The sequence below is a fragment of the Agelaius phoeniceus genome, chromosome 10 (genome assembly GCF_051311805.1).
Source record: "Agelaius phoeniceus isolate bAgePho1 chromosome 10, bAgePho1.hap1, whole genome shotgun sequence".
NCBI lineage: Eukaryota > Metazoa > Chordata > Aves > Passeriformes > Icteridae > Agelaius > Agelaius phoeniceus.
Window position 1 is genome coordinate 2,875,118 of NC_135274.1, and position 25,542 is coordinate 2,900,659.

At 44.2% G+C, this 25,542-nt stretch overlaps 1 protein-coding gene across 8 annotated transcripts in view; it reads left to right on the plus strand.

The window, feature by feature from the left end:
* YEATS2 (YEATS domain containing 2) overlaps positions 1-25,542 on the plus strand; it is a 48,971-nt gene extending 23,429 nt beyond the window's left edge. For 6 of the 8 annotated variants that reach the window (XM_054639216.2, XM_077183625.1, XM_077183626.1 and 3 more), the window contains 18 exons: positions 1,541-1,648; positions 3,116-3,286; positions 4,456-4,714; positions 5,463-5,624; positions 6,534-6,664; positions 7,015-7,170; positions 7,868-8,041; positions 8,824-9,022; positions 11,596-11,727; positions 11,979-12,077; positions 13,055-13,166; positions 14,327-14,400; positions 15,505-15,584; positions 16,491-16,692; positions 18,067-18,293; positions 19,420-19,494; positions 20,827-20,900; positions 21,955-25,542. In XM_054639216.2, the coding sequence (XP_054495191.1) occupies positions 1,541-1,648; positions 3,116-3,286; positions 4,456-4,714; positions 5,463-5,624; positions 6,534-6,664; positions 7,015-7,170; positions 7,868-8,041; positions 8,824-9,022; positions 11,596-11,727; positions 11,979-12,077; positions 13,055-13,166; positions 14,327-14,400; positions 15,505-15,584; positions 16,491-16,692; positions 18,067-18,293; positions 19,420-19,494; positions 20,827-20,900; positions 21,955-22,063 (2,544 nt within the window). In that variant the 3' untranslated portion in view covers positions 22,064-25,542. Of the gene's footprint in view, positions 1-1,540; positions 1,649-3,115; positions 3,287-4,455; positions 4,715-5,462; positions 5,625-6,533; positions 6,665-7,014; positions 7,171-7,867; positions 8,042-8,823; positions 9,023-11,595; positions 11,728-11,978; positions 12,078-13,054; positions 13,167-14,326; positions 14,401-15,504; positions 15,585-16,490; positions 16,693-18,066; positions 18,294-19,419; positions 19,495-20,826; positions 20,901-21,954 lie in introns of those variants that run through there. The other 2 variants (XM_077183624.1, XR_013183583.1) reach the window with 2 other exon arrangements.

Genomic DNA, 25,542 nt, shown 5'->3' on the forward strand with positions numbered 1-25,542 from the left:
ATTTCACTTAACTATGTGAAAATAGTTCATTTTTCTTTATTTTTCACTGATTTGGGACAGTTTTTTCTGAAAAGTTTTCAATGAGTCAAAGTAGGCACACATCTTTAGTAACAGCTGAATTCTGTATTTCCAGGGCAACATTAAATACTGAAGATATTTTTAAAAACCCACAGAAGTCATACTTCTGCAAACAGAAATGTTATTTGATTTATGTCTTCTGGTTGGTGGAAAAGCTGTAATTTTAGGGCTTCTTTAAAGAGAAGAGTGTGGCTGATAGTTCAGTGGGATATTTTACAGGTTGTGCATAACTCAGCACTTCTCATCTCTTCACTGTGTGCTAGTTTTCTGTATTTATTTTAATGACTTCAGGCTGTGTTTCTGCAGCCAGTCTCAAATGCAGCTGCAGTAGAGAGGACAGGTTGTGCCTTGTCTTCACACCTCCCATTTGCCAGCAGTTGTGCAGCTGTGTGGTGACCAGAGCAGACAGCCAATCTGTGGAAAACTGATGGTTTGCAGCCACATGTGTCAGTACCAGAGGATGCCAGGAGTTGCAGGGCCTGATTTCTGCTCATGATCCATCCAAGGATGGGCCAAGTGATTGTGTAACCATGGCTTTGGGGTTCACACTGATTGTAAAAGAGAGCAGTTGCACTGTAACAAACTCTCTTAAATGCACTTGGCCTCTCTGCTGACCTCACACCCAGAAGTGCCAGGTGCAGATGACAAAATGTTTTTTTACCTAATGTTTGTTGTTTCTGCCAAATGGTGAGTTCTGTCTGTAAGGGTTGTGTGCCACTGCATCGTTCCAGTTAGAGGAGAGCATGAACTCCTCTGAGAGAAGAATTTTCTCATCCATAACTTGTTTCTTCTTACACTGTCTTCTCTCTCAGCGATTGTGTGTAAAATCACAAAATGATTGAGGTTGGCAGAGACCTCTGGAGATCAACCACTCCTACTCAAAGCAGGGTCAAATAGAGCAGGTTCCTTGGGAGTGTGTCCAGTTGGGTTTTGAGTATCTTCAAGGCTGAAGAGTCCCCAGCCTCTCTGACCAACCTGTTTGTTTGGTCACCATCAACAACAACAAAGTTTTCCTTATCATTTCCTGTATTTCAGTTTGTGCCCATTGACTCTGTCCTTGCATGGAGTGTTGTCTGGCTTGACCTTCATTCCACCTTCCTAGCAGGTGTTTGTATGCATTGCTAAGATGTCCCCTCAGCCTATTTGAATTTTAAGTGAAATACTTTTATATAAAAAATTGATCAGAGAACGTGAGTCAATATTTTTGCCTGTGTATGACATGGTAAGAAACAGTTACTGCTGTTGGAGATGTAACTTGCCAACTAAAATCTGCTTTGTGTGTTATATTCAGAAAGTTAGACTCCTTTTACTCAAGTGTTGACTGATTTTTGGAAATGTCCTATTTGCACAGGTAATTTGGCCTGCCCAGATGGTCCATGCTGCCCTTTATTAGCAGTCACTTGTTTCATTTCTCCTATTGAACATATCACTGATTTTTTGCATCATGTCTTTTCATTTGCAGCAGGAGGATTCTCTTTTTGCCACCATGCCACCCCTTTGTCCCATTGGGAGCCATTCCAAGGTGCAGAGCCCCAAGTCAGTCACTGGAGGACTGGGAGCTTTTACAAAGGTATCCTTCCTTCTTTCTTTGTGCTGGCACAGGCAGCCCAGCAGTGCCATTTCCTGCTGACTTGTGCCACAAACCATGGAACTTCAGTGCTTGTAAAACTCTTACTGGAAGATGCATCTTGCTGCTCAGGGCTTTGTAGTATCTCTCAAAAATGTGTCTTGTTTTTTTCTTTCCCTGTGGCTCTGCTGTACCTGGGATCTTGCCTTTTATCACCTCTTCTGTCCTTTCTGGGGTTCTTTTTTGAATAACTGTTGTGTTCAGGCTGATATTTTGAAAGCTTATATTTAATGGGATGCAGTAGAAGTAAACTGCAATGGATCTGTCAGGAGCTTCTTAAAAAATTGTAACAGTGATTTGTGAATTTCAGATGTCGCTGCTTCTGGCTGTATTTCCTTAAATATTACCACATGGAATATAAAATGTTTCTGTCAATGTTAGGTGATCCAAGTAAAAGGTGAAAGAATGCTTCCTACCAGTTACAGTACCTACAACAATCTAATAGGGGATAAAAACCCTAAAGAGGCTTTTTTATGCCGCTGCCCTTAGAGGTTAGATGTAAGGGAAACATAAAACATACACACAAGAGAATGTGTGTATGTGAGCTGTAATAATTTACAGTGTCTATAGCTATTGGTTGTAACATTCCAGGAGAGAAATAAAAAACAGGTTCAGAACATGAATTTGTAACTTTAAAGTGTCGTGGCTCTGTGTGGAGATGTAGGGCCTGAAGAACTCAGGTTTTTTGCTTTTTTACAAAAAGTCCCTTATCAGGATGAATGGTAATTGTAACACTACCAGCAGTTGCTGTGACTCTCTAATTTCCATTACCACCTCTAAAACGGGGACTGCTTTGTCACAGTTTGTCCCACCACCCCACTGCTGTGTGGGAGCAGCCCTCACTTGGAGCTGAGTTAGGGTCCCTGTGGTGGTGAGCACCACGTCTGAGTTCAGAGTGTGCCTGCCCTTCCCTGCAGACAGGCTGCTCCACAGCAGTCTTCAGTGGTTGAAGGGGATGTTTTGGAGTGGCTCCTTAGAGCAGAGGCTAGACAAGATCCAGAGAATAAAGTGGGGATTTATTGAAGGCCTTCAAACAGTTTCACCTTGGGCAGTCAGAAGCCTCTCAGGGGCTACACCCAAGCTGGACAATGGGCACCAGTTTTTCAGACAATTTAAGTTTGGTCCATTTACATATCAGGGATTAATCCTCCAATTACATCTTCAGCTAATGAAGTCATTTACCCCCAGTTTGCTCCCCCCATTCACTTTTGTTTGTACTTTTTGGGTCCTGAGGCTGTGGGGTGTCCTTGGTTCCCAGGCCCAGAGGGATTGTTTTGTCTGACAAACTGTGAACTCTGTGTGGAGTTTGGAGCGATGCCCTGATGCAGTACAGGCTCTGAAAAGATAAAAGCTGAAGTCCTAAGGCATGCAGGGTGTTTGCTGTCCGTGTGACTGTGTGTGCCCCTGCAGGTGATCATCAAGCAGGAGCCCGGGGAGCTGCCGCAGCAGGCGGCGGTGCCGGCGGCGGGCGCGGCGCAGCCCTCGCTGCAGCAGTACGTCACCGTCAAGGGCAGCCACATGCTGGCCCTGTCCCCGCAGAAACCCGCCGTGAGCAGCGGCGAGGGGACCGTGCAGTCCAAGGTAAGGGCACCTGGGCGTCTCTGGGGTGCTGGCAGCTGTCTGTGGGGTTCCTGCAGCCCTTGGTGCCTCTCCAGGGCAGCAGGGTTGCTCGTGCCTTGCTGCCAGGTGGCGGTGCCATGGGTGGCTGGGTTCTGTGTGCAGAGTGGCTCCTGTCCTGCTTCCCTGCAGTGCTTGGGAGGGCAGCAGGCTGAGCAGGCACTGTTACATTTTATTGTGTACAGGGACTTCACCCACTTCTGTCCAAGCTGTTGCAACAGTGGGGTGTAGGTGCTTTTGGGCTGCCATCAGCAGCTCTTGCTGAAACTCATCCAGGTCTTTCCATAAAAGAAGGTGAATTCTTTCCTGCGAATGCAGGCCTGCAACATAAGAGAACAGCACAAATAGGGAGTGAGGTGGAGGCTGAGCAGAGTAGGATTAGGTGAAAGAAGTCCTATTTGAGTGGCAACTTGAGCATTTTACTGTAGGAGTCGTGCCAGTGCAGTCCTGCTTTGCCAGGAGTGACACAGCTTCTGAGAAGGCACAGTGCAGTGACAAGATGACAGATGTGTCAGAAATTGTCTCCATTCTTGCCTCTTTCCATTGTGGACAGAGTCAAATGACGTGCCAGGCACTAGAGATAACATACACAGCTTTCATGTTTGCATAAGTAAATACTTCTTTTGCATTTGCAACATATCCTTGTTCTTTTTGCTGCCTTTCTTGCCTGTTTGAGCAGGTATGCAAAAACTCATGTTCCACTGCAGTTACCATTAACACATAAAATTGAAGCACTTTGTGCGTTCTGCTTTGAGGCTGTAGTTTTCCCAGGGAATCTGTTCCCATGGATGTGTTGAAACAGAATTTCTACATCTCTTTAATTCACCAAGGCAAGCTTTATCTTCAGCTGGAATTAAGCCATTGCTTATAAATCAGAAATAAAGGAATTGCCCTGTGATTTGAATGAACTTAATCTTTAGTGGGCGCGCTGAGGTCCTGGCTGGGTTTATCAGTTTATCGTTTAACTCGGGATTGGCCTCTTGCCGATTTAATTTTGTTCTGAGTGAAGAGCTTCTGTTCGTGACCAGGCACGTCCTGAAATGCCTGGAGATGATGGGGGGGTGTTGCCAGCCAGGTTCCCAGGATGCTGTGGCCAGCAGGGCCCCATCCCATGCCATCCCTGTGTGTTGCAGGTGGTTGGCGTTCCCGTTGGTTCCGCGCTGCAGTCGACGGTGAAACAAGCGGTGGCCATCAGTGGTGGTCAGATCCTCGTGGCAAAGTCCAGCTCCTCGGTGGCAAAGGCTGTTGGCTCCAAGCAGGTTGTGACTCAAGGTGTAGCCAAAGCCATCGTCAGTGGAGGTGGAGGGACAATTGTGGCTCAGCCCGTGCAGACCATAACCAAGGCACAGGTTTCTTCCACAGGGACTCTGAAAAGTACATCTCAAGGCTCAGGTAGAGTGATGTTGTACCTTGTTAATGGCTAGTGATGGGTCTATAATGATGTATTCAGCTGCAAATAACTGTGTGTGATTGAAACACCTGGAAGTGAGTAGAGAGCTCTGTAGGAAAATTCAGGCTGAGATTAATAATAAAGAAAATGCTCATTCATTATCTGTAAGGGGGAAGAGAGAGCACAAGTGCCTTAAAACATGCTGTGTTCTGGAAGTGGAGACCAGATGGATATGCTGGGGAATGTGCAGGAGACCTTGCAGACTTTCCTAGAGCCAGGTCTCACATTTTGGCCTGGCATCATGGTCCTTCCCCATGAATCCAGCCAGCCAGAGCCAAAGTGTCCCTATTTCATGCCCACATCTTGCCCAGTGCTTACAGGTACAGGAGTATAGGCAGAAGCCCCCTGTGTGCATGTGCTCAGAGCAGCTGTAGCTGAGCCCAGGCTGGGGCTCTGGGCTGTTGGAAAGCTGCTGTGTGGTGCCTGGGGCTGCAGGAAGGCTGCAGACCCCACAGCTGTGCTGCTTTGGCCTGCAGCCACAAGTGGGAATGCACACAGAGAGGTTTTTTCCAGGCCTATTAACAAAAGTGTCTGTGCATTGCTGGTGGAGTTAATCTGCAGTTAGAGCAGCTCAGCAGGGATTACTGAGGGCTGGTTGCATGTCACTGAGTACTTGCATCCTGTGCAGATTTCAGTGCATACTACTTTCTGCAAGCAGCTAGTTTATTCATTTTTATTCTCTCTTTCTAGTGATGGCTACACTGCAGTTACCAGCTACCAACCTGGCAAACTTGGCAAACTTACCACCAGGCACCAAGCTGTACCTCACCACCAACAGCAAGAACCCTTCTGGGAAAGGAAAACTGCTGCTGATACCCCAGGGAGCCATACTGAGAGCCACAAATAATGCTAGTTAGTCTTGCAGGGAAATCTAATGAGTTAAATAACGTAATCACTGCATAATTAATATGTTGGGCATTTTTGGTAGAAAGCATCCTGGTGCTGTGGAAATCAGTAATGGGATAGGGTTTCTTTGTTCACAACAACCCATATGTGGTGCTTTTTAAGGCTGAGATCTCACAAGTGGCTTTTGTTCTCAGTGAAACTGCTTTTCATGCTGTGCTCTCAATGCAGAAATGGTTTTTTGGTTAATGGGCCTGTGAATGGAGCTCCCAGTGTAGAACCTGCAGCTGGGGCAGTCCAGCTTTGATAAGGTCATTGGCACCAGGGAAGATCAGATACTCGTGATGCTTATGGCAGAGCCATAAGTATTTTTTTTACCCTTGTTTCCTGATGAGAGACTGCAAAAAGTCACTGTTCAGGCTGTTCCTTCTGGAGACAGAGCAATATCAAAGTGTCACTGCAAATTACCACTGCTTGGTATCCATGATCTGTTATTATGTTAACAAAATTGCATTGACAGCCAGTGAAATTAAAATTAAGAAACCAATGAGATTCAGTGTTTCCAGAGCTTTTGCTGCACATCCAGAACCTGCAAAAAAGTGATGAAAAGATTGTTCTTTTTTTGGACAGCATTTTCATTTTATAGAAAGTTCAAAACAGCCTGAAATGAGCTTTGCTTGTCCACCAGGCCTCCTTATCTCCCCAATAGCTCCTCTTGTTTGTGGCATTAGCTGAGCTGTAAGAGAGCACAGCAGCACAGCTGAACTTTTCTTTACTCAATATTGACATTGCTTGACTGCAAAACACGTGGCACCAAATGTCTGGCAAAGTCTTTTCAAATTCTTGTATATACAGGGATGCTTTAGCAGCTGGCACTGTCTGATTACCAAAGGGTCAAGTCTTATCCTCTGGTTACAGGTCTTCAGTCTGGTTCTTCTACAAATAGTGGAGGAGGAGGAGGAGGAGGAGGAGGTGGAACCCAAAGCACAAGCAGTAACTTGTCACAGCACCTCACCTACACATCCTACATCCTGAAGCAGACACCCCAGGTCAGTGGCACATCTCAGTGGAAGCACACTGGCATTTCAGGGTGTTTGGTGGATGTCCTGGGACTCTGGTGTCTGGAATTTACTTGGCTTTTCTTCTGCTCTTTTTCCATCCAAGGTGTTCTGCAGCAAGAAGGCTGCATCCAGCTCTCAGTGCAGGGCTATCCCCTGTAGTTAGCAGTGCCTGGTTTCAGAAGATCAAATGTTGTAGTGGCTACATTATAGCCACAGCCTTTTTTCTGTTACTCTTAGCTTTTATCTGTTACTCCTACTTTTGTCTGACACTCCTGAATTTCTGTTGACTCATAACTGTGTTTCAAAGTGCTGACCTCCCTGATTTCTTTCTGGAGCAGGGCACCTTTCTGGTTGGGCAGCCTTCACCTCAGGGCTCTGGGAAGCAGCTGACTCCAGCATCAGTTGTGCAGGGCAGTGTGGGAGTTGGAGCATCTTCCACACAAGGACAAGCCCTAAAAGTGATAACTGGACAGAAAACAGCTCTGTTTACACAGGTAATGTGCAGCTGATGTGTTTCTCTCTTACTGGTTTTGTCAGATAAAGTACAGGAACCACAGCCACACATTATTGAGAGCATTTCCTTTCATAGTTGGTTTGATGTGGGGTTTTGTACAATTGTGGTGCTGGCTGTACCACGATGAGGACAGCACACAAAGGCTTACTTTCATCAGACTACAGATTTCCAGCTTTCTCTTCTCAGAGGGGGTCAGCTTGCAATCTCTGTAAGCTTGGGGTTGCTGCTTTGTCAGTTGGCTCTGGGATTCTTAGTGAAATGGAATTGGAAAAGTGAATAGAGTCAGGTGCAAAAATGTACTTAAATACTTGAACTTCAGAAATGGGTCACCTGCTAAAGCTCTTAAAAATCTTTGGGTTTGGTACCTCTCAGAGATCCTTCTGTTAAAAAGTACCAAGTAGTCTCTATGAAATTCAGACTCCCTAAGACTACTTGCAATTGATTATCCAAAATTCAAGATTGGTAGACAGATATTTGCAAAGTCAACACTTTGAAAGTTGATTTCTGAGGTGATAATTTTGTTCCAGCAAAAGTATTTTGAAAATATTTTCTGGTAATATAAAAAGCATTTCTCTTGTTTGTTTTGTTGTTGTTATTCTGATTTGATTTGGGTTTTTAAAATAATTTAAAACCCTAACTAATACTCTGTTTTCCTTCTGCTGCATTCTTTCTCAAAGGCTACATCCACTGGACAGACATCACTGGTGAAAATATCAGATGGGTCTATAAAATCAGTGCCTGCCTCATCCCAGCTCTCCAAACCTGGCACCACTGTGCTGAGGGTGTCAGGAGGTGTCATCACCACAGCTGCTGCTCCTGCCGTGGCCCTGCCCTCCAATGGGGTGGCCCAGGTGAGGAACAGCACTGCCAGTGTTCTGTAATGCACTGCTTGCACTCCTGCCATGGCAGCCCCAGAAAGGATTTGCACAGCTGTTCTCCCCTGGAGGTGCTCTCAGCTTGCTGCTGTACAGGGACTGTTCCCTGTACCAGGAGCTCTGAGCAGCCTGTGGGTGCTGCTGGGGGCACAGGAACTGCCCAGGGCCGGGTGCCTGAGCTGCTGCAGCAGTGCTGGGGGCTGGCAGTGCCTGCAGGCCCTGGCTGTGTGCAGGGGCTGTCACTGCCCTGCAGCCAGGGCAGCTGTGGCACTGCAGCCTGGCAGGGAGCTGCTCTGGCACACAGGGAGGCAGGACACAGAACATTTGCATTCCTGAAGTGAATGCCCTTGTGAGTGGGTGCAGCCATGGACCCAGCTGATGCAGGCTGTCCATGTGGAGTGGAGCTGCATGGAGAGGGGAGGAGGCAGCACAGTGAAGAGTGTGGAGTTCACTCTGAGCCTGTTTCTTACTATAAGCCCTAATCTGTGCCTCCCAAGTGCCTGTGGAGAGTTGATGCCATGCTGCCAACAGCCTCCATTCTCTATGTGCCATCATTGTCTGTTGGCTTTTGGCTATGAGCTCTAGAATCTCTTGCTTCCTAACAATTGATAGATAAAAATTTGGGTTTGCTACTTTTATTATATTACCTTGTTCTGCTTACTTTTGAATCACTTGTGACATGAAAAGGGATTTGTTATCCCTCTCTGCCTCTTATTGCCTTTTATTTGCTTCTCTCTGCTTCTTATTTGCCTCTGCAGCAAACAGATAATGCAGCTTCCAGTTCATCATCTGCTGGAGCTCCTGCAGCAAAGGCACCTGGACAGCAGCACCAAATCTGTGTAAGCCAGAGCCAGCCAACTTCATCAGCAGTGAATAAGACTGCGACCTCCAGTGTTGTAAGTGTTGCTTCCTTGATGACTACAGCAACACCTGTGACAGGAAAAGCTACAGTATCAGGTATTAAACTCCCTTCACACCTTTCCCAGAGAAAGTTAGAATCCAGGTGTGAGTTCTGTACATGTCTTCACTGTAAATGGAAGAATTTAGTCACCTGTATCTGTGAGTGTGTGAAACTCATGTTTTCTAAAACACCTTTCTAGCATAACTTTTGGCTTAGCCAAGGAAATTTCTAATAATTCAGCATCCTTTTGGCATTGTCTGTATCTGATACAAATAACAGCAGAAGTTGCCCTTTGGTAGTGGAGGGGGATTTTAGTTTTCATGCCAGGTTTGTAGAAGATGCATTTTGCCCGTCAGGAGCAGAATGTGTCACTGTCATGATACCAGCAGTACTGCAGACTTGATTAGTTTGTGAAAGTGAAACTCCACTGTATGCAGAGAACGAGCAGAATTTGTCTCTGAGGCTTTGCATCTGCTCTGTTGGGATTGAAAAGGAGAGAGATGTTGATTAGAGGGAACTGGAGCCTTTGAAGTCAAATTCATTAAGTACAGTGAGCTAGGCTGGATCTGGATCATTCAAGTTAATAAAAATGAGGTAATAAAAATGGAATGCCCTTGTGTGGAGGTGAGTTCTCCTTATTTAATTTTATTGTATTTCCATCATCTTGCATGTCAGGGAGGGCAAATACAGCAGGTCTGGGAGTAATGAGTTAAAATTGGAAATTTTTGTTTAGATTAATTTACCTGCTGGCATGTTCTGTTCGCTTGAAGTGGTTTCTTAGGAAGTGAAGGCAGAGTAAAAATACAGAAAAGAGAAAATAAGTGACACTGAGCTCATCTGACAGTGTCTTTTTGAAGCAGTTCTTCTTGTGTCCTCTCTACTCAAACTTTTCTTTTCTCATGGGTATATTTTACCCAGAGCTTGAAAATAAACAGCATAGATTGCCAAGACTGACAGAGTCCTGCAGGAAGCAATTCAGTGTTTTTCTCTTTGCAAGGAAAGCAGCCAGGTGGGTTTTTTGGAGGAAATAAGCCAAATTAAATAACTTCCAGATTAAAACTCCCATTTACATGTGAGAATGCTGTCTAGATTTTGTTTTGGGGTTTTTCTATAACCCAAGGCATTGACTTCATTATGTAAAACTCTTTCTTCAAGAATCTCAGAAGGAACAGTGGATATAAAACACTTATTTCAATGTAATAACAAAGACAAACTCAGAACTGTTAAAATTCTGAACGATTGTGTTTTTAAAGGCAACTTTTTGAAAAGTATTTGAAACTTGCCCTTGATTTGTATCAAGCAGTGTCTCCCACCCAGCAGGCTGATAGTGTTTGTTGAAAAGATCCCTTTTTAACAGCCTTGCTGTCCTACCCTGCACATCAGTGTGTCCCACACAAAGGAATGGGTAGCACTAGGTGAGCCTTCTTGCCTGGAGGTGAAAGCCTACCTTACCAGTGCTGGGCATCCTTAAAAACCAAGAAAAATCCAAGACATCTTCACCAGAACTTGCATGTTTAGTACTTGGAAGGCAGCTGTGTTTCACTACTACAACTACTACTAATAATGTCAAAACAAATCATAGTTTTAAAATTGTCATGGTGAAATTAAGAAGTTTATTGTTATCAATGTTTTAAAATAGAAGCCTGTTAAATTTCCACAATCTGAAGAAAACTTTAGCTACAGATTGAATACAATTACATGGAAAATAGCCAGTTTACCAGTAGAAAGGATGGACATAGGCCCAAACCACAGTGTTAGAGTGCTGGCTGGGGTGCCTTGGGGTATTATCACAAGGAGATGACATCTTGTGGAGGACAGAGCTGGCAGACAGGTGATGAGCCCTCCTCAGCTGTGGGACTGTGGCACAGCTTGGAGTCGTGCTGATTTCTCCTGAAGTTACTGAGTACTGCCATTGATAATGCTGTTAATATCAGAATGTTCTGCTTTTTCTTTTGGCCTTGACTGAAATCAGGGATTTAGTTCAGTCTCCAGTTTAATGTCCTTCCCAGCCTGATTATCCATCCTTATGGGTGTGTTCAGTGCATGTTGCACAGAGAATCCCAACACTCAGTCCAGGAGTGTCCTTTGTCATAGCTTTGCACAGCAGCCTTGGGCTTGTCCCACAGCTGGAGCAGGGTGGATTGTGCCCTGCTGAGTGCAGTGGATGCTGCTGAGCTGGACTGCAGAGGTGTGAGTGGCACTGGGTCACCTCCCTGGGAGCAGCTGTGTGAGCACAACAGAGCTGGAGTTCACTGCCTTAGCACAGCCTTCAGCACAAGGTCCGCTCCTGACAAGAGTGTTTTACTCTGCTGAGCCTGCTTCACTTGAAAGGTTTCTCACATCAGCTTTTGCTGACGATTCCTTAGGTAATGAGGAGATTTGCTTTCCAGCTCTCAGAGTGCTGTGCAGCATGTAAGAGTGTGCACACTGCGGTGCAGCACCACGGCGTCTGAGCCATCGTTGTGTCAGTGCAAACTCGTCCTGACAGCTCAGCCAACTGTGGCTTGTTAAGAGGGTGGCACTGCTAGGTTACATGCCATCCTGCTTCAAGCAGAAAGGGACAGAAGTAGCTGGAGATAAACTAACTGGTGTGTTTTATTTAACATTTTGTCTTCCGTTCTTCTTGCAGGGTTGCTAAAAATCCACTCAAATCAGTCTAGTCCACAGCAGGCTGTTCTGACAGTTCCCAGCCAGCTTAAACAGCTCGGTGTAAACACAGCTTCTGGAGGTGTTCAGACAATACTCATGCCTATGAACAAAGGTAAAGGGCAGAGGAGGATGACAGATGGTGTTTGGAAATCTCCTTTGACACAGGGTAGCACTTGGTCACTGTTGGCATACATGGTCCATGGAAGTAGAGATAGAAGAAATTGTAGCAAGGAATTCACCCCTAAACTTTGTGCTGCAAAAGGAGTGTGTTGCTTCTGAAAATGTCAATTTGTCGAAGTGTATGAATTTTGATTTTTTTCTTCTTTGTTGCCTCCCTCCCTTTTTTTTCCTGTTCATCTCCAGTGCTACAGTCACTTTCTGCCAGCAAAGTTTCAGCAGTTTCAGCAGTCACAGCAGCAAGTACAGTTGTCCCAAGTCCCTCCACAGCATCCATTGCCAAAGGTAAAAAGGGATTTCTTAGTAAGACAAGTAGTAAAAAAAAGCTGGAGCTGCTTTATGCAAGTGGCCTGACTACTAGGCTCCATGACTGTGGGTTCCTTTATTTCCATTATTAATGGAGTCTGAATCAAATTAAAATGACACTAGGGACTAGGAATTTAACAGTGACTTCCCCCTCAACAAATCCCACCATGGAGACAAGTATGGAGAAAAATGAGAATGTTCTAGAAAACTAAAAGAAGTATCTTAAACAGTCATTGTTTCAGTCCATATTGGCAGAGCTGCATGGAGCAGCAGACATTCAGCCCCAGGTCCTGCTGTTGTCAGCCAGGTGCACTGAGGTTGCTTTCCAGCAGCACTAGATGCAGACAGCACGTGTCCCTGTGCTCACAGTGGGGAAGGAGAATCACACAACCCTTCCCAGAATAAAGCATGGGGCAGAGTTGACACACTTGAAGTCCAGTCCTGGCACAACTGTCATGTCTCTCTCTGTCCCAGCTGCCTGACCAGACTGCCTGGTTATTTGGGTTTGGCACACCTCTCACTGCTTCTGTCTCACCAGAGTTTGTCCCAGACATGAGAAAGTTCACATGTCAGAATCAGTGGTGTCTTCAAAAAAGTTGTCACTTTGAAATGTCACTTCTTGTTAAAACTTGGTAGCTTTCTATCCAGCTCTTTGTTTGCAGGTTGGCCAGGCAGTTCACTTTAGATCAGGCAGTCGTATGCAAAAGAGCAGCAATTGATTATGCAGGTTTTCTGACAAGGATGAGATGTGAGCATGTGGAGGTTTTTGGGGGGACCATGTTCTGGTAGGTCTCTTTCAGCAAAATTGAAAGTCAGATTTGTTCATGCTTAGCAATGAGAATGCAAACAATCAATGAAGGGATGTTATGTAAGACCTTTAGTCTCACAAGGCTGTCTGGTACTTTTATCAAGCTGGCTGTACTTTTTGTCTTAAAATGTGTTCTGTTTCTTTGAAGTTAAGATGGAGCCTGATTCAACAGGACAAAACTGCAGTTCTGTGGGTACCCAAGAAGGCCAGGCAGCAGTTAAAACAGAAGAGAGCTCTGAACTTGGGAATTATGTTATCAAGTAATTGTTCATTTCTCTATAAGGATTTCTGATCTTTGAAGTCTGGGGGAATGGAGATGGTTTTAGGGATGTGTGCAGTAGTGCTACTTTGACCTAGAAATACATTATAATATCTGTCCCATACACTGCTGTATCTGTACTTAATCCTGTTGGGTGGCATTTGTTTCAGACAGTGTTGCAATGTTTTGTTTGTGAATGGATTTGTGTGCATGGTTCATGAAAGGGAAAAAATTATTTGAAGATTTGCAGTTGTTTTGGGCTTTGTTAAAATCACAAGCTGCTAAAATCCCTTTATCATCCTCTGCTTGTATAAGTCCCATTGCCATTGTGTGTCCTTAGTCAGGTCACACTGCCCAGTGAAATGCAGCTCTGAAAAGGGGCATCTGAAACAAGCAGAGCTGTCCACCTTCTGGACCCTCAAGTCTTAAGTTCTTATACTTGTGTGTGAAGGCTGCTTTGCTCCACAATTAGAATTAAATAATAATGAATGTTTGATCACTGGATGCTGTGAAATCCAGTGCCTTGTTTGTGATGCTTCTGTAAGTACTTGTTAGTGTTTTTTCACTGGTACTCAGACTGCAGAATTTTCTCTGCATATTCCTTGCAATGTGTAGGATGTCTCTTCTCTTGATTCCTCCAACTGCCCTGTCTCTGTGTTTTGTAAAGTTTTGTTATCTCAGTGTATCCCTGCAGACACTACCCTGGTGGAGGGTGTGTGTAAGAGACAGGAATGAACCTGCAGTCACTACACACTGAAAATTATCTGTTATAAGATAACTATTGGAAAAGACAGTTCCTGCCAGTTTAATAGGCTCTGGCTGGTTAGGTCCAGTCCCATAAATACAAAGTTACCCATGTTTCCTATGGGGACAGCCTGCACTGTTACCCCTCAAGGTAACATTGTAGCTTGTGAGATAATGCAGGGTTTTTCTCCCAGCCTGGCTTCAGTTTCTTCAGCCTGACAAATGCAGCTTCACGTGTGGACACTTCAGCAAAAGGAAGGGCTGTTTGAAATACCTTCTCTGGTTTGGGGTCTAACAGTTTATCCTCACATTGCTATTTTTGATGCCCTGGGGCTAAAGACTTTAAACCATGCAGTGATTTTGAAACCTTTTGCTTTCAACAGCAATCTTCACTGTGATTCTTTTTATCCCTTGCAGCATAGAATATTTGGAGAATGTCCAGCAGCTTTTGACAGCAATAGTGAAGAAGGTTCCATTAATTGCTGAAAAAAGTAAGCAGTAAATGAAAAGGCTTTGCTCTGTATTGTCAGTGTATCAACAGAATGCCTTGCATACTCTGTAGCCACAGAAGTTATTAAAGAGTAGAATGAAATGAAGCCCTTCTCCTAGAGAGTTTACCTCAGGGGTTATTCTGAAGATGCTTAGAATTAGGTTCTTCCAGTAAAGTCAAATATGTTGTTAGCAGTTAAAATCTTTCATCTGTTTTTTGGTTTGGTTTTTTTTTTTTTGTTTGTTTTTTTGGGGTTTTTTTGTTTTGTTTTTTGTTTTTTGTTTTTTTTTTATTAGAAATAGATTGTATTTCTTCACATAATAGTTACAAGTAGGTCTTCTTTTCCCTGGTTTGCCCTTAATGGATTTGCTTTTTTTCTTTTTTCTTTTTTTAAATTTAAAACTAGGGTTTCATCAAGTTGGCAAGTACAGTAACATAGCTCGACACTGAATGTGTTTGTTATTGGGGTTTTTGCCTTCTTTTTTAAACATGAGGGGATAATTTGCAGAGAAGCATTTTAATCTCGTGTGGTACTTTATTATTTCATTCCTCTCACTCATGTACATACCTGAAAATGTATCAGCTTTCCCTGGTAACTAATGCACTTTGAAGGAGTGGTCCTGCAGTCTGGGTAGAGCAGAGCCTCTCAAGCAGAGGCAGCAAAGAAGGAGTGAGAGGCTCAGGAAAGCTTTCATCACATACAACTCTTGTGCTTTTGTCAGGAAACCTTCTCACTGTTGTTTCATTTTCATGTTGTAATTTGTTAGGAAAAAAAAATCCAGTTTTCCAAAGGAAAAGGCTTTGAGTAGTAAGGCAGACTTAGAGGTCTACATAATAGAGTTTTTTGGGGAAAAAGAGGCTTAAACCAGCCCATAGCTCCAGGTTCTGTGTATATGACCAGGAGGGAGGCAGTTTTGCATTCAAAAACCAGTGTCAGTGTCTCTTGGAGAGAGCACAGCATTTGTAAGAGGTGGTTGTAGTCATTGATCCTGTGAGCATGAAATGCATTTCCCTCCTCCTCTATGATAAATAACATCAAACCCAGAATGCATCTTACTTCCCTTGCTGAAAATTTAATGGAGTTTTTGATTTTGTGTTTTTGTAGGTGAGGATGTAAGCTCTTTTTGTGCCAGTTCAGTGGAACAGTATTACAGCTGGAACATTGGGAAGAGGAGGGCAGCTGAGGTAATTCTCTCCTTCAATATTCCATAAGCAGTTACTAGGAAAGAAGGATTTCTGAATTGTGGGACTTTCCTTGTTGTTTTCTGATTTGTTTTCTGAATAAATCTATTATTTTAAATGGCAGCATTCCTTACTGCAGGGTGCACTGACTTGTGTTCAGACAGTGATCCAGTTTATTGTTCACAGGCTTTCTCAAGCAGAAAGGATGCTAAAGGTCATTTTTCAGTTTATTTGTAGTGAGATGGTTTTTGAAGCATTTTCAAGCTATAAATTTTGTCTGACTGGTACTTTATCCTCATCTCTCCTCTGTGGCATGTTACAGTCAAGGAAATTTTCCCCAACATACTTTATCTATCTTGTTATGGGATTGTGTCTGCTTTCTGTAGGATGAGAATTGAGGAGTCTGACAGAAGCAGTACTAGTGCTGAAATAGATTGTCAGTTCACCAAAGATAAATATTTCAGTTAACCTGGACCTTTTGTATTGTGGTTGCCCTCTATTTCTTCATAACTTTGCCATTTGATGTGGAGTGTTACAGAGAAGATGTTAACACTGAATTAGATCCTCTGCTGTTGCCAGCTTAAATGATCAAAGAGTTTAATCAAGTTTTAAGAACATATTTCACTCAAGTGGATTCTTGCACCTTGCCATCTTTGGTGTTACCTGGGAGATGAAACATTTCAAGCCAAGATGAATGTGACTAGGCCTCTGTAAATGTGTGTCCCTTATCTTGGGATTTTCTTTGGATGATAAAGTAAAGTTTAAATGACCTATCAGAAGTCACTCTGACTCCTGAGAAAATCATGTTCCTTTTCTGTTTCTCTTGCAACCTGGACTATGGTTCTGGGCTGTAAGCTAACCATAAATGTTCTAGCCAGTGTGATGAGCTTTCTCTTTGATTGGTCACAGTGGCAACGAGCAATGACAGTGAGAAAGATCCTGCAGGAAATCGTGGAGAAGCACCCCAGGTTTCACAGTATCAGCCCCCTGAAAACCAAGCACGTGGTGCAGTGGTGTCGGTGCCATGGCTACACTCCCCCTGACCCCGAGGCCCTGCGCAGCGACGAGGACTCCATCGAGGACGTGCTGACACAGATAGACAGTGAGCCAGGTGAGTCAGGAGGCACAGGGAGCTCCTGCTGCCAAAGACACTGCTCGTTAAATGCCTGTGCAAAAGCACATCTGGAGAAGGATATTCCTACTTTCCTTATTTTCACTTAATTCACTCTGGAGTAACACAACTTGGAGGTGGTGAGGGCAGGCCTAAAGAGGGGCTGTCCCTTGTTCCTATCAGTCCTGATGTTTTCTGGGGCTTCTCTTGGTTTTTATTGTGCTTTGGGGCCCTTGGAGGCTCAGTGTGGATGACTCTCATGAAAGATGATCCTGGTTCCACAATGTAATCCTTTATAAGTGGATACACAAAGTAGGCACAGGGAGTAATGACATTTCTGTCCTTAGGTACACTTAGCCTCTGTTAAGACTTATCATGCAAACAATGTGAATGAGTTCAGGTACAGAACAAAAAAAAAACCCAAACCTGGCAGTGGCAGTGTGGAGCTCAGTGGGGGTTAATTTACCTCCAAAAGTGAGGTGAATTGGCTGGTGTGAAACTTCAGCCTTTGTGTTACAGCTGCTGTGTTATTCCATTAGCATAGCTCTAGGATCCCTTCAGTTCATTTCAGTATGTTTTAAAATCACGTCTTTAATTTCATCCATTCTTCACAAGAAGAGTGAGCTCTCTTGTTTCACCTTCAGATAATGCCTTTCCAAAAGCTGAATGTTTTTCTGTTGTGATCATACAGGGATTTAAGGTATTTCACAGGAGTGTATGGAATCGATTACATGTTGTAAAGTCTGGCCCTGCATTGCAGTTGTTGAATGTGGAAAGGAAGCCTACATCCACCTTATAATATTTATGTCTAAATCACTGTATTTGTGTTTGTCTTTGAAGAGTAGAATCTGTTTGCTGCATTGCTTTGCACCGAAGGTTTGACTGGCTTGTATCAGTCATGCAGAGAAGAGGTTCCCTTTTGCCATTCCACTGAACCTGTCTTCTGATTTTTTTCTTAAGAAGCATGATAAAGCTCATCACAATGTAAAAGATGATTTAGCACTACATGGTGCCTACATGCAAAGGCTCCACTTCTCTAAGCAAGTTGAAGAGCATCAGACTGATTTGCCAGTTGCCAAAAAGCTTAAAAAGCTTCTGTGAGAATGTTCAGAGCCTGACATGAGCTGGTTTTATATGAAATGCAGCCTTCTTTATTGGTGTAGGAGCAGATGTGGGAGAGAACCATGAGTGTCATGAAGATATAATTAGAAGGCTCTCAGTGACTGTTTGCGTTTCTGTTCATCTTTATATTTGGTAGGCACTACAAAAATAACTTGCAATTACCTTAATTTCTTACCATATTTTGAGTGTGCATCTGTTTATAAACAGCTTTCTATAACCTATCATGTGTTTAATTGATTGCTTCTATTTCAGAGTGCCCTTCATCTTACAGCAGTGGTGAGGAGCTGTGCCGAAAACTGGAGGAGCTACAGCAATTTCTGAAACAAGAGCCAGAACATGAAGAGGAAGTAGATATTCTCAACTTCAGTGAGCCATTAAAAATAAACATTAAGAAAGAACAGGAGGAGAAACAAGAAGAGATGAAGTTCTACATGGCTTCCTTGCCTGCATCAGAGTTTGTGAGGGACACTGCTGAGAAGGTAATAAGTGCATCATAAAGCTGATTAGAGCTGTTGTTAAGCTAGTTGTACTCTTACATTTATTTAGTTGCATTTCTTTCATCTATATAGACTTCAGGACTTTTACATGAAATTTTTTATACATGCCCAGGAAAAATTGGACCTTCTGACTCAAGGCACACAGCTGCCAGTTCTGCCAGGAGAAAGGAAGAATGCCAGCTGGGAGCTCACTTTCAGAGTAACTGTTTTGCAGGGCTTAGTACAGAAAAATCATCTTGAAAGGCTAAAATTAAGGATAAATGAGGGATGAGGAGCATTAGCACTGAATTCTTCCTGACCCATCATGCAAAAGATGTGGACTTGTTGCTTGGAGCAATGCTGTGTAATAGCAGTTCCTGAAAGGGGTTATAAGAAAACTCCACAAACTTCTCTGCTGCTCAGATCTCTGCCTCCTGTTCAGTTTAGGGCAGGAGAGAGGGGGGGTTTTGGTCATGGCAGCGGGAGAGAGACAGGAGACTGACCTGGCTTGTAGGAAAGAGTGGTTTTTGTTGTACCAGAGCAGCAGGAGGGATTTGCATGGGGCAGTTGTTGGAGAAAGAAAGGATTCCTGTCCCCACCTCAGCTGCTGACACCAAGGCACAAAACCTTGGTTCTGGTCTCTTGCTACATAGGTGGCAAAGGCATGGGCACAATGAGAGTGGAACTGAGGGATGAAACACTTTTGGGATGGAACTCCTGTGCCAGGAGTCCTGTTTGAAGTGGTTTCAGTGGCCACTGCTGGGTGCAGAAAGATGATGAGTAGATGGATTGAAGATATGTACAGTTTTAAAACAGAGCTTCCATTCTCAACCCAGAGATACCCAGGGCAGCCTGGGTTTTTTTGTAGACTTTCTGAAACAAAAACTTAAACCTGCTTTTGTTTCTTCTCACTTTTAGAGGCATTTCTACAGGCTGTAATAATTTTACCCAGATTTTTTTAAAATTAAGCCTGAGATTGTACTGCTTGACAATTCTATATGTTTACTGACTTCTCTTTTAACTACCCCTTGTTATAGGGTTTTTTTTCTGTTAATCTCATCTAATTCTAGCACAATGTGCATTGTGGTTTTTGATATACTCATTCTTTTTTCTCTCTTGTATTTCACAGATAGGGATTTCTTTTCAACCTGCTGAGGTACAAAAGAATGTTTATGCATCTGTAATAGAAGATATGATTTTAAAGGTAAGAAATTACTTCACAGGAAGGGCTTGTCTGTAATTGTATTAATTCAGCAATTAGAAAGAAAGATGGAATATCTTTACTAATGTTCCTTTATCAAATCAAAGTCTGTCTTTCTGCATGAATAGATACATAACTGCCCAAAGAGGGTTATACTCTTTTGTGGGGGTTTTCAGCTTTCTAACTGATCTGTTGGCTTGGACACAGAATAGTGATTTGCAGATTCTCACCACAACAAAGATACTGACTCATTCTGAGATTTTGAAAGTACCCTTTGCTTTGTCCTTCCCTTCAGAACTGGGGGGGATCTTTCAGATTGTGTAAGACTTGGTTGTTTTATACAAGGTTGGCTATATTTTCCTAAATACTCCTCAGTTACATTGCCCAGGTCGTCTCTGCTGGGAGACTGCTGAATTCTTGTGGAGAGTGACAGTTCTGCCATATGTGAGAAACCATTTCCCCATCATTATGGAAAAACAGAGAAATGGTTTTGCACTAAAATTTGAACAGCAGGGTTCTGAGTTCTTAGGTTTGGACTGAAAGCTAATACAGATTATTTCTAGTAGCACTCTGGTGTATTTCATGCCAAAGATGATTTTGGGGTTGTTTATACAAACTGCAGCTTATCAGAAGATGAGTTTTACAAAATCTATTTGATTCCAGGTGGCACATGCACTCATGTGCATGCCTGTGCTGTGCTCCCTGTTACTGCACAGTACATCCATTTATAGACACAGATTGTAGCCATCAGGTTGCTCCATTATAATTGTAGAGTTATGCCAGCTTTCCTCACTGAACATTGCAGAAATCTCTCCTCTGGTCTTGAATACAGCACAGAAAGCCAAGAGCCTTAATTAGCTTTTGACTGAACCTTGGTTAAGCCAAGTGTTGGGCATATGGCTGCCCAGGCTGGGAGGCTCCTGTGAGGGTGTTTTGACAGAAGCCTGGTGACCACAGGGAGTGGTACTGGCTCCCAAGAGAATATCTGCAGTCTGCCACATACAAAACCATCTCTGGTGTTTGAGAGGAGGGGTCCTGAAGTGCTCTTGGAAACTCAGGCTCTGGAATGCTCGATCCACCCTGCTGGGCACGTACAGCTCTGCAGGTCTGGAGGGACAGCAGCCTGAGCTCTGTGCACCTCTGGGTCTCTTTCTGTTAAATAAACTCATGTCTTAAGTAATAAAACTCACTCGGGTGTCTTGAACTGCCCTGTGCTGACCATTTGAGGATTGAAGCCAGCCAAAATTTCAGCTGCTTCTACATTGATACTTGAGCAAATAGCAAGTTCCTTTGCTGTTTTTGTCATGGTGCCTCTAACGCTGTCTCTTGTCGCAGGCCACTGAGCAGCTGATGAGCGATATCCTGCGGCAGGCGCTGGCTGTGGCGTACCAGACAGCCCCTCACAACAGGTACAGCTCGGGCTGCTTTGGCACTGCTCACAGCAGCACTCAGGCTGGAATGGCTTCGGGAGCTTAGGCAGGCTTTGTGTGGCTCAGACCACAAGACTGAGGCAATTTATGGACTGTGCTCTGAGAGGAACCAAGCCTTAAGAGGGGTTTGTCATTTCGTGGCTCCCTAGTGGGAAAGGATGGGAATATAAACATTAAAAACCGAGGCAGGGTTCTCTGCTGTTGCCATGCCTCAGAGGCACATGAGCTGTTTCTGCACAGCCACACTGCAAGGACCTGCTCACTCTTGTCCGTCTCAGGCTGCTGTGTAGACAGCTTAGCCATGGCCTGCCAGAACTTAACCTAAATAATCTCTGTTTTACTGATGCACACTTTTCTGCCTCAGATGCTGAGTGATTTTTATAGAATCATAAAATTATTTGGATTGGAAGGGACCTTAAAGATCGTTGTGTTCCACCCCCTGCCATGTGCAGGGACACCTTCCACTATCTCAGGTTGCTCCAAGCCCCATCCAACCTGGCCTTGGACACTTGCAGGGATGGGGCAGCCACAGCTTCTCTGAGCAACCTGTCCAGTGCCTCACCACCCTCAACAGTAAAGAAATTTTTTTAGTATCTATTGATTAGGCCACATTTAGATTTCTGTTCAGCAGCATTATTTGGGATAGCTTAAATTGATTTAAAAAAACCCAAACACTATGAGAAAATGCTCAGTTTAAATATTCACATGTATGCAGTATATAAATATTTACCTAAAATATTAAAAAGTAGGTATACATGCTATATGTAGAAGTACATACACAAAAATTAGGCTATACAAGTTCAAGAATTCATGCTTTAGTACTTAATTTTCCTGTCCCAGTGCCCAAGAGGTTTTCCCCCCAGTCATTTGAGTGGCTTTTTTTTGTGCTGTGATATTTTAATGCTTTCCCTGCATTGCTCTAACACCTGCTCTTATATCCTTTTTTTGCTTTGATTGTTATTTTTGACTTGCTGCTTTATGGACATGTGGTTTTTTGTGTATTATAATAGCATCTCTGATGCATTCCCTGCAGGACTCCAAGAGAGATCACAGTGATGAATATTCACAAAGCCATCTGTAATATTCCCTTTCTTGACTTCCTCACAAACAAACATATGAAGATACTAAATGAGGAGCAATGAAATAGAGCAGAGAAGGTGCTACAGGAAAGGTGGATTTATGACTGAAGTTGGGCTGACAAATCCAGTATTTCTGTAGGACACTATTACATTTATAACATTGGGCTACTAGATTGTTACCTCCAATTAAAGATGCACCTTAATGCAACAAAATGATGCTCTGTTCCAAATCAAGTTGTTAAATGTCAGTGTTTACTTGGTAAGTGTATGTTCAGTGGCTGAACAAACATTGTCAGTTTGCATCAAGTTGCTAGCTGTGAGAGACTTCACAGGCCTGGTCCCTCTGAGACAGCTCTGCTGGTGAGACTGAACTGGTTTTTAAGATGAGAAATGATGTTTTTAATGCAGTCTACATACAAGTTGGTTTCCCCATGCAGCGAGCAGGGCACTTGCTTTGGCACTCTGACTATGGGAGAAGTCCAAGGCAGCTGTGTGAGGTGGGCCATTGGAGTAGATGTGGATTAGGTGTGGATTTGGGGGAGCAGAAGGCTGATGGCAGCAGCACATTTGGCCCTTCTTGCCTGAGCCCTGAGCGTGATGGATGTGACTAAGAACACAGCTGGGTAGTTTGTCAGCAGCTTACTCAGCTAAGTGTCACCTAACCAGATTCCTTGCCTCTCTAGAGGAGGTGTCAGGTGCCACCTTTCTTAGTCACCTTGGGAAGGGTGGACTGGCAGATCCTCAAGCAAGATGAACAAACCGCGATCAGGCGTGGAAAGATTTGACTGACCACTTGTCCTGCATGGGAAAGGAGAGGAACAGAGACCATATTCAGAGTTTGGGCTGCCTGAAATGCTTCACTTGTCCAGCAAGTGCCTCCCCAGGCTGCCAGAAGGTTTGAAGAGTGCTGGAGGGCAGATGACCAGCGGTGCTGTACAAGTATTCATGTTGTAGCAGCATTCACCAAGTATCAGCCTGAACTGTGAAGTGCTGTGGGAGCAGCACTGCTTTGGCCTATGTTCTGTTTGACATGGAGAGGCCTGGTGGGATTGAAAAGTCAGAGATTTGCTGCCTGTGGGGAGATCCTCTGATGGCTTGACTGCAGGAAGAAGTTCTGCTACTAACCCCAGCACTTACCTGTCTCAGGAACACCACTGGTGAGGGAGACATGTCTGCAGCCTGGCTATCAACACCTTGCTGAAGAAAGCTTCGTTGGCAACATCCCGACCACCCCACATCCACCACCCCTTTGTCCTGCCCCGTGGGTGCTTGCTGGTAGTGTGAACAAGCCATTGTGAAGTTGGTGGGACTCCTGTGGGACTGTAGTGCTTTCAGCATGCTTGTTTTGTCTGGCAGTGCTGTCATGGGTGGAGCATGGGCCAAACAGCCAGAACCTCCAGTGCTCTGATCTCAGCTGGGTCTCTGATCTGCTGCATGGCCTTTGATTTAATCACTCTGTGCCTCAGTTTCCCCATCTCTGAGCATGGGGAGCAGGATACCTACCTCACAGGGGTGTACTGAGGCCTCGCTCTTGTTGGTGCCGTGCTTTGACAATACAAAGCCTTTTATAAACATTAAACTACAGTTATCTTTCTTGGCCTGGGGTAGGAGCAGAATGTTATCTTTTGGTGCTTTTTTGGGGCTAGAACACAGGCAATGGTAACTACAGTAGTGTGCAGGAACTGCATGCTGAAAAATGCTTTAGTTCAACTTGGAAGGAGAGTAGTGTAAGTTTGATGCAGTGGTTAAACTGAAGGAAGCACTGTGTACCTCAGATGGGATGCCACCTGTCTTCTCCATCTTAAATGAAACCGGAGTCTGCAGCAAAGCCCCTCTCAGTTCATCACAGCTAACAGGGAGCTGCAATTCTGTTGAATAAAAGAGTGGCAGAACCTGACCCCTGAATCTAGGAAATGGGACCAATGGATGAAATCCAAACAGCATTCAGAGAAGGACTTAAATGCCCCCTCGGAAGGACATTACAGATGCTCTGGATTCAGAAGCTAATCCTGGCTTGCTCGGGTGAGCTGAGTGCAGGATTGCCTGTGAAAGGAAAGGGCACAGCTTAGCCCTGACATTACTTTATCAGCGGAGGTCAGTGTGATGGAGTTGAGCAGCAGTGATTATGTTCCAGCTCAGTGTTGAGTTGGGAGGAATCCAGGTAGCTGGGGAGCTGCAGGCTCCCTGCTTTGTAGGCTGTAGTGAACCTGGGGTCTGTACTGCTTTCAGGCAACTCTGTACACTTCATGAAAGAGAAGGGCATTTTCAAGATCCCTGTCACTATCACGACAGCCTGCAGGTTCTGTGGCAACAGCCTTGTGGGCAAACTCAGTCGTGCTGTGATCTGCAATGACCTCGAGTACTGTGTGCAGTTTTGGGTGCCACAATATAAAAAAGACATTAAGCTATTGGAGAGCATCCAAAGGAGGGCCACAAGGATGGGGAAGGGCCTGGGGGGAAGCTATGGGAGGAGTGGCTGAGGTCACTTGGTCTGTTCAGCCCGGAGGAGACTGAGCAGAGACCTCACTGTGGTTTTCAGCATCCTCCTGAGGGGCAGGTACCAGTCTACTCACTTGTCACCAGGGACAGGACCCAAGGGAATGGCATGAAGCTGAGTTAGAGGAGGTTTAGGTTGAATATCAGGAAAAGATTCTTCACCCAGAGGGTGGTTGGGTACTGGAACAGGCTCCCCAGGGCACTGGGCACAGCACCAAACCTGTCTGAGTTCAAGAAGCATTTGGACAATACTCTCAGACACCTGGGGTGACCTGTGCAGGGCCAGGAGTTGGACTCAGTGATCCTTGGGGGTCCTTTCCAACTCAGCCTGTTCTGTGATTCTGTACACATGCATTTCCAGCCCCTGCCTCTTGCAGGCTTTGGTTCTGGGATTCTGATAACACCCAGAGCAGCTTTTGAGGATGCAGGAGCTCATCTTTGGGCATCTGTTTGCAAATTGTGGCTTCTTTGCCTGTGTCCTGCTTTTCTGTGAGGAATGGAGTTTCAGAAAAAGTCCTGAACCTGGCCCTCAAGCAGGCAGGTACAGAACCTCTTGTTCTTAATGGGGTTCTTGTAGTGGAGATCTATTGCTACATTTCTGAGCAACCACAGGTTATTCTCCTAGGAGATGCTATATTATTAGTATATAAAGTTTGCTGAAGAAAAATAAACTGTTAAAAGCAGATAGAAAATGACACATTTGTTTAGTTCTTCAGATGTAGGAAATGTTTGCAACAAGTTCTTTGCATTTTGAATAGTGGTGGGAGAAAAATTCGTTGGTGAGAAGTTCCTGTGGGAATTGCTTGGAGATAAGATAGAGGTTGTGGAATTTCACACATCCCTTTAGGTATTTGTGGAATGCTACAGGTGCGGTGTGTTGAAATGTTACAGTATATTTCTCTGGCTTTCTGAAGAGTTAAAGATCTCTTTACGAATATTGCCCCTATTTGTAATGCTGAGTGTTTAAATCCTTCATGTTATCTGTATTATACTGTATAATTGTGTAATATACGTATGTTTACAATAAATTCTTTTATTAGCTGTGC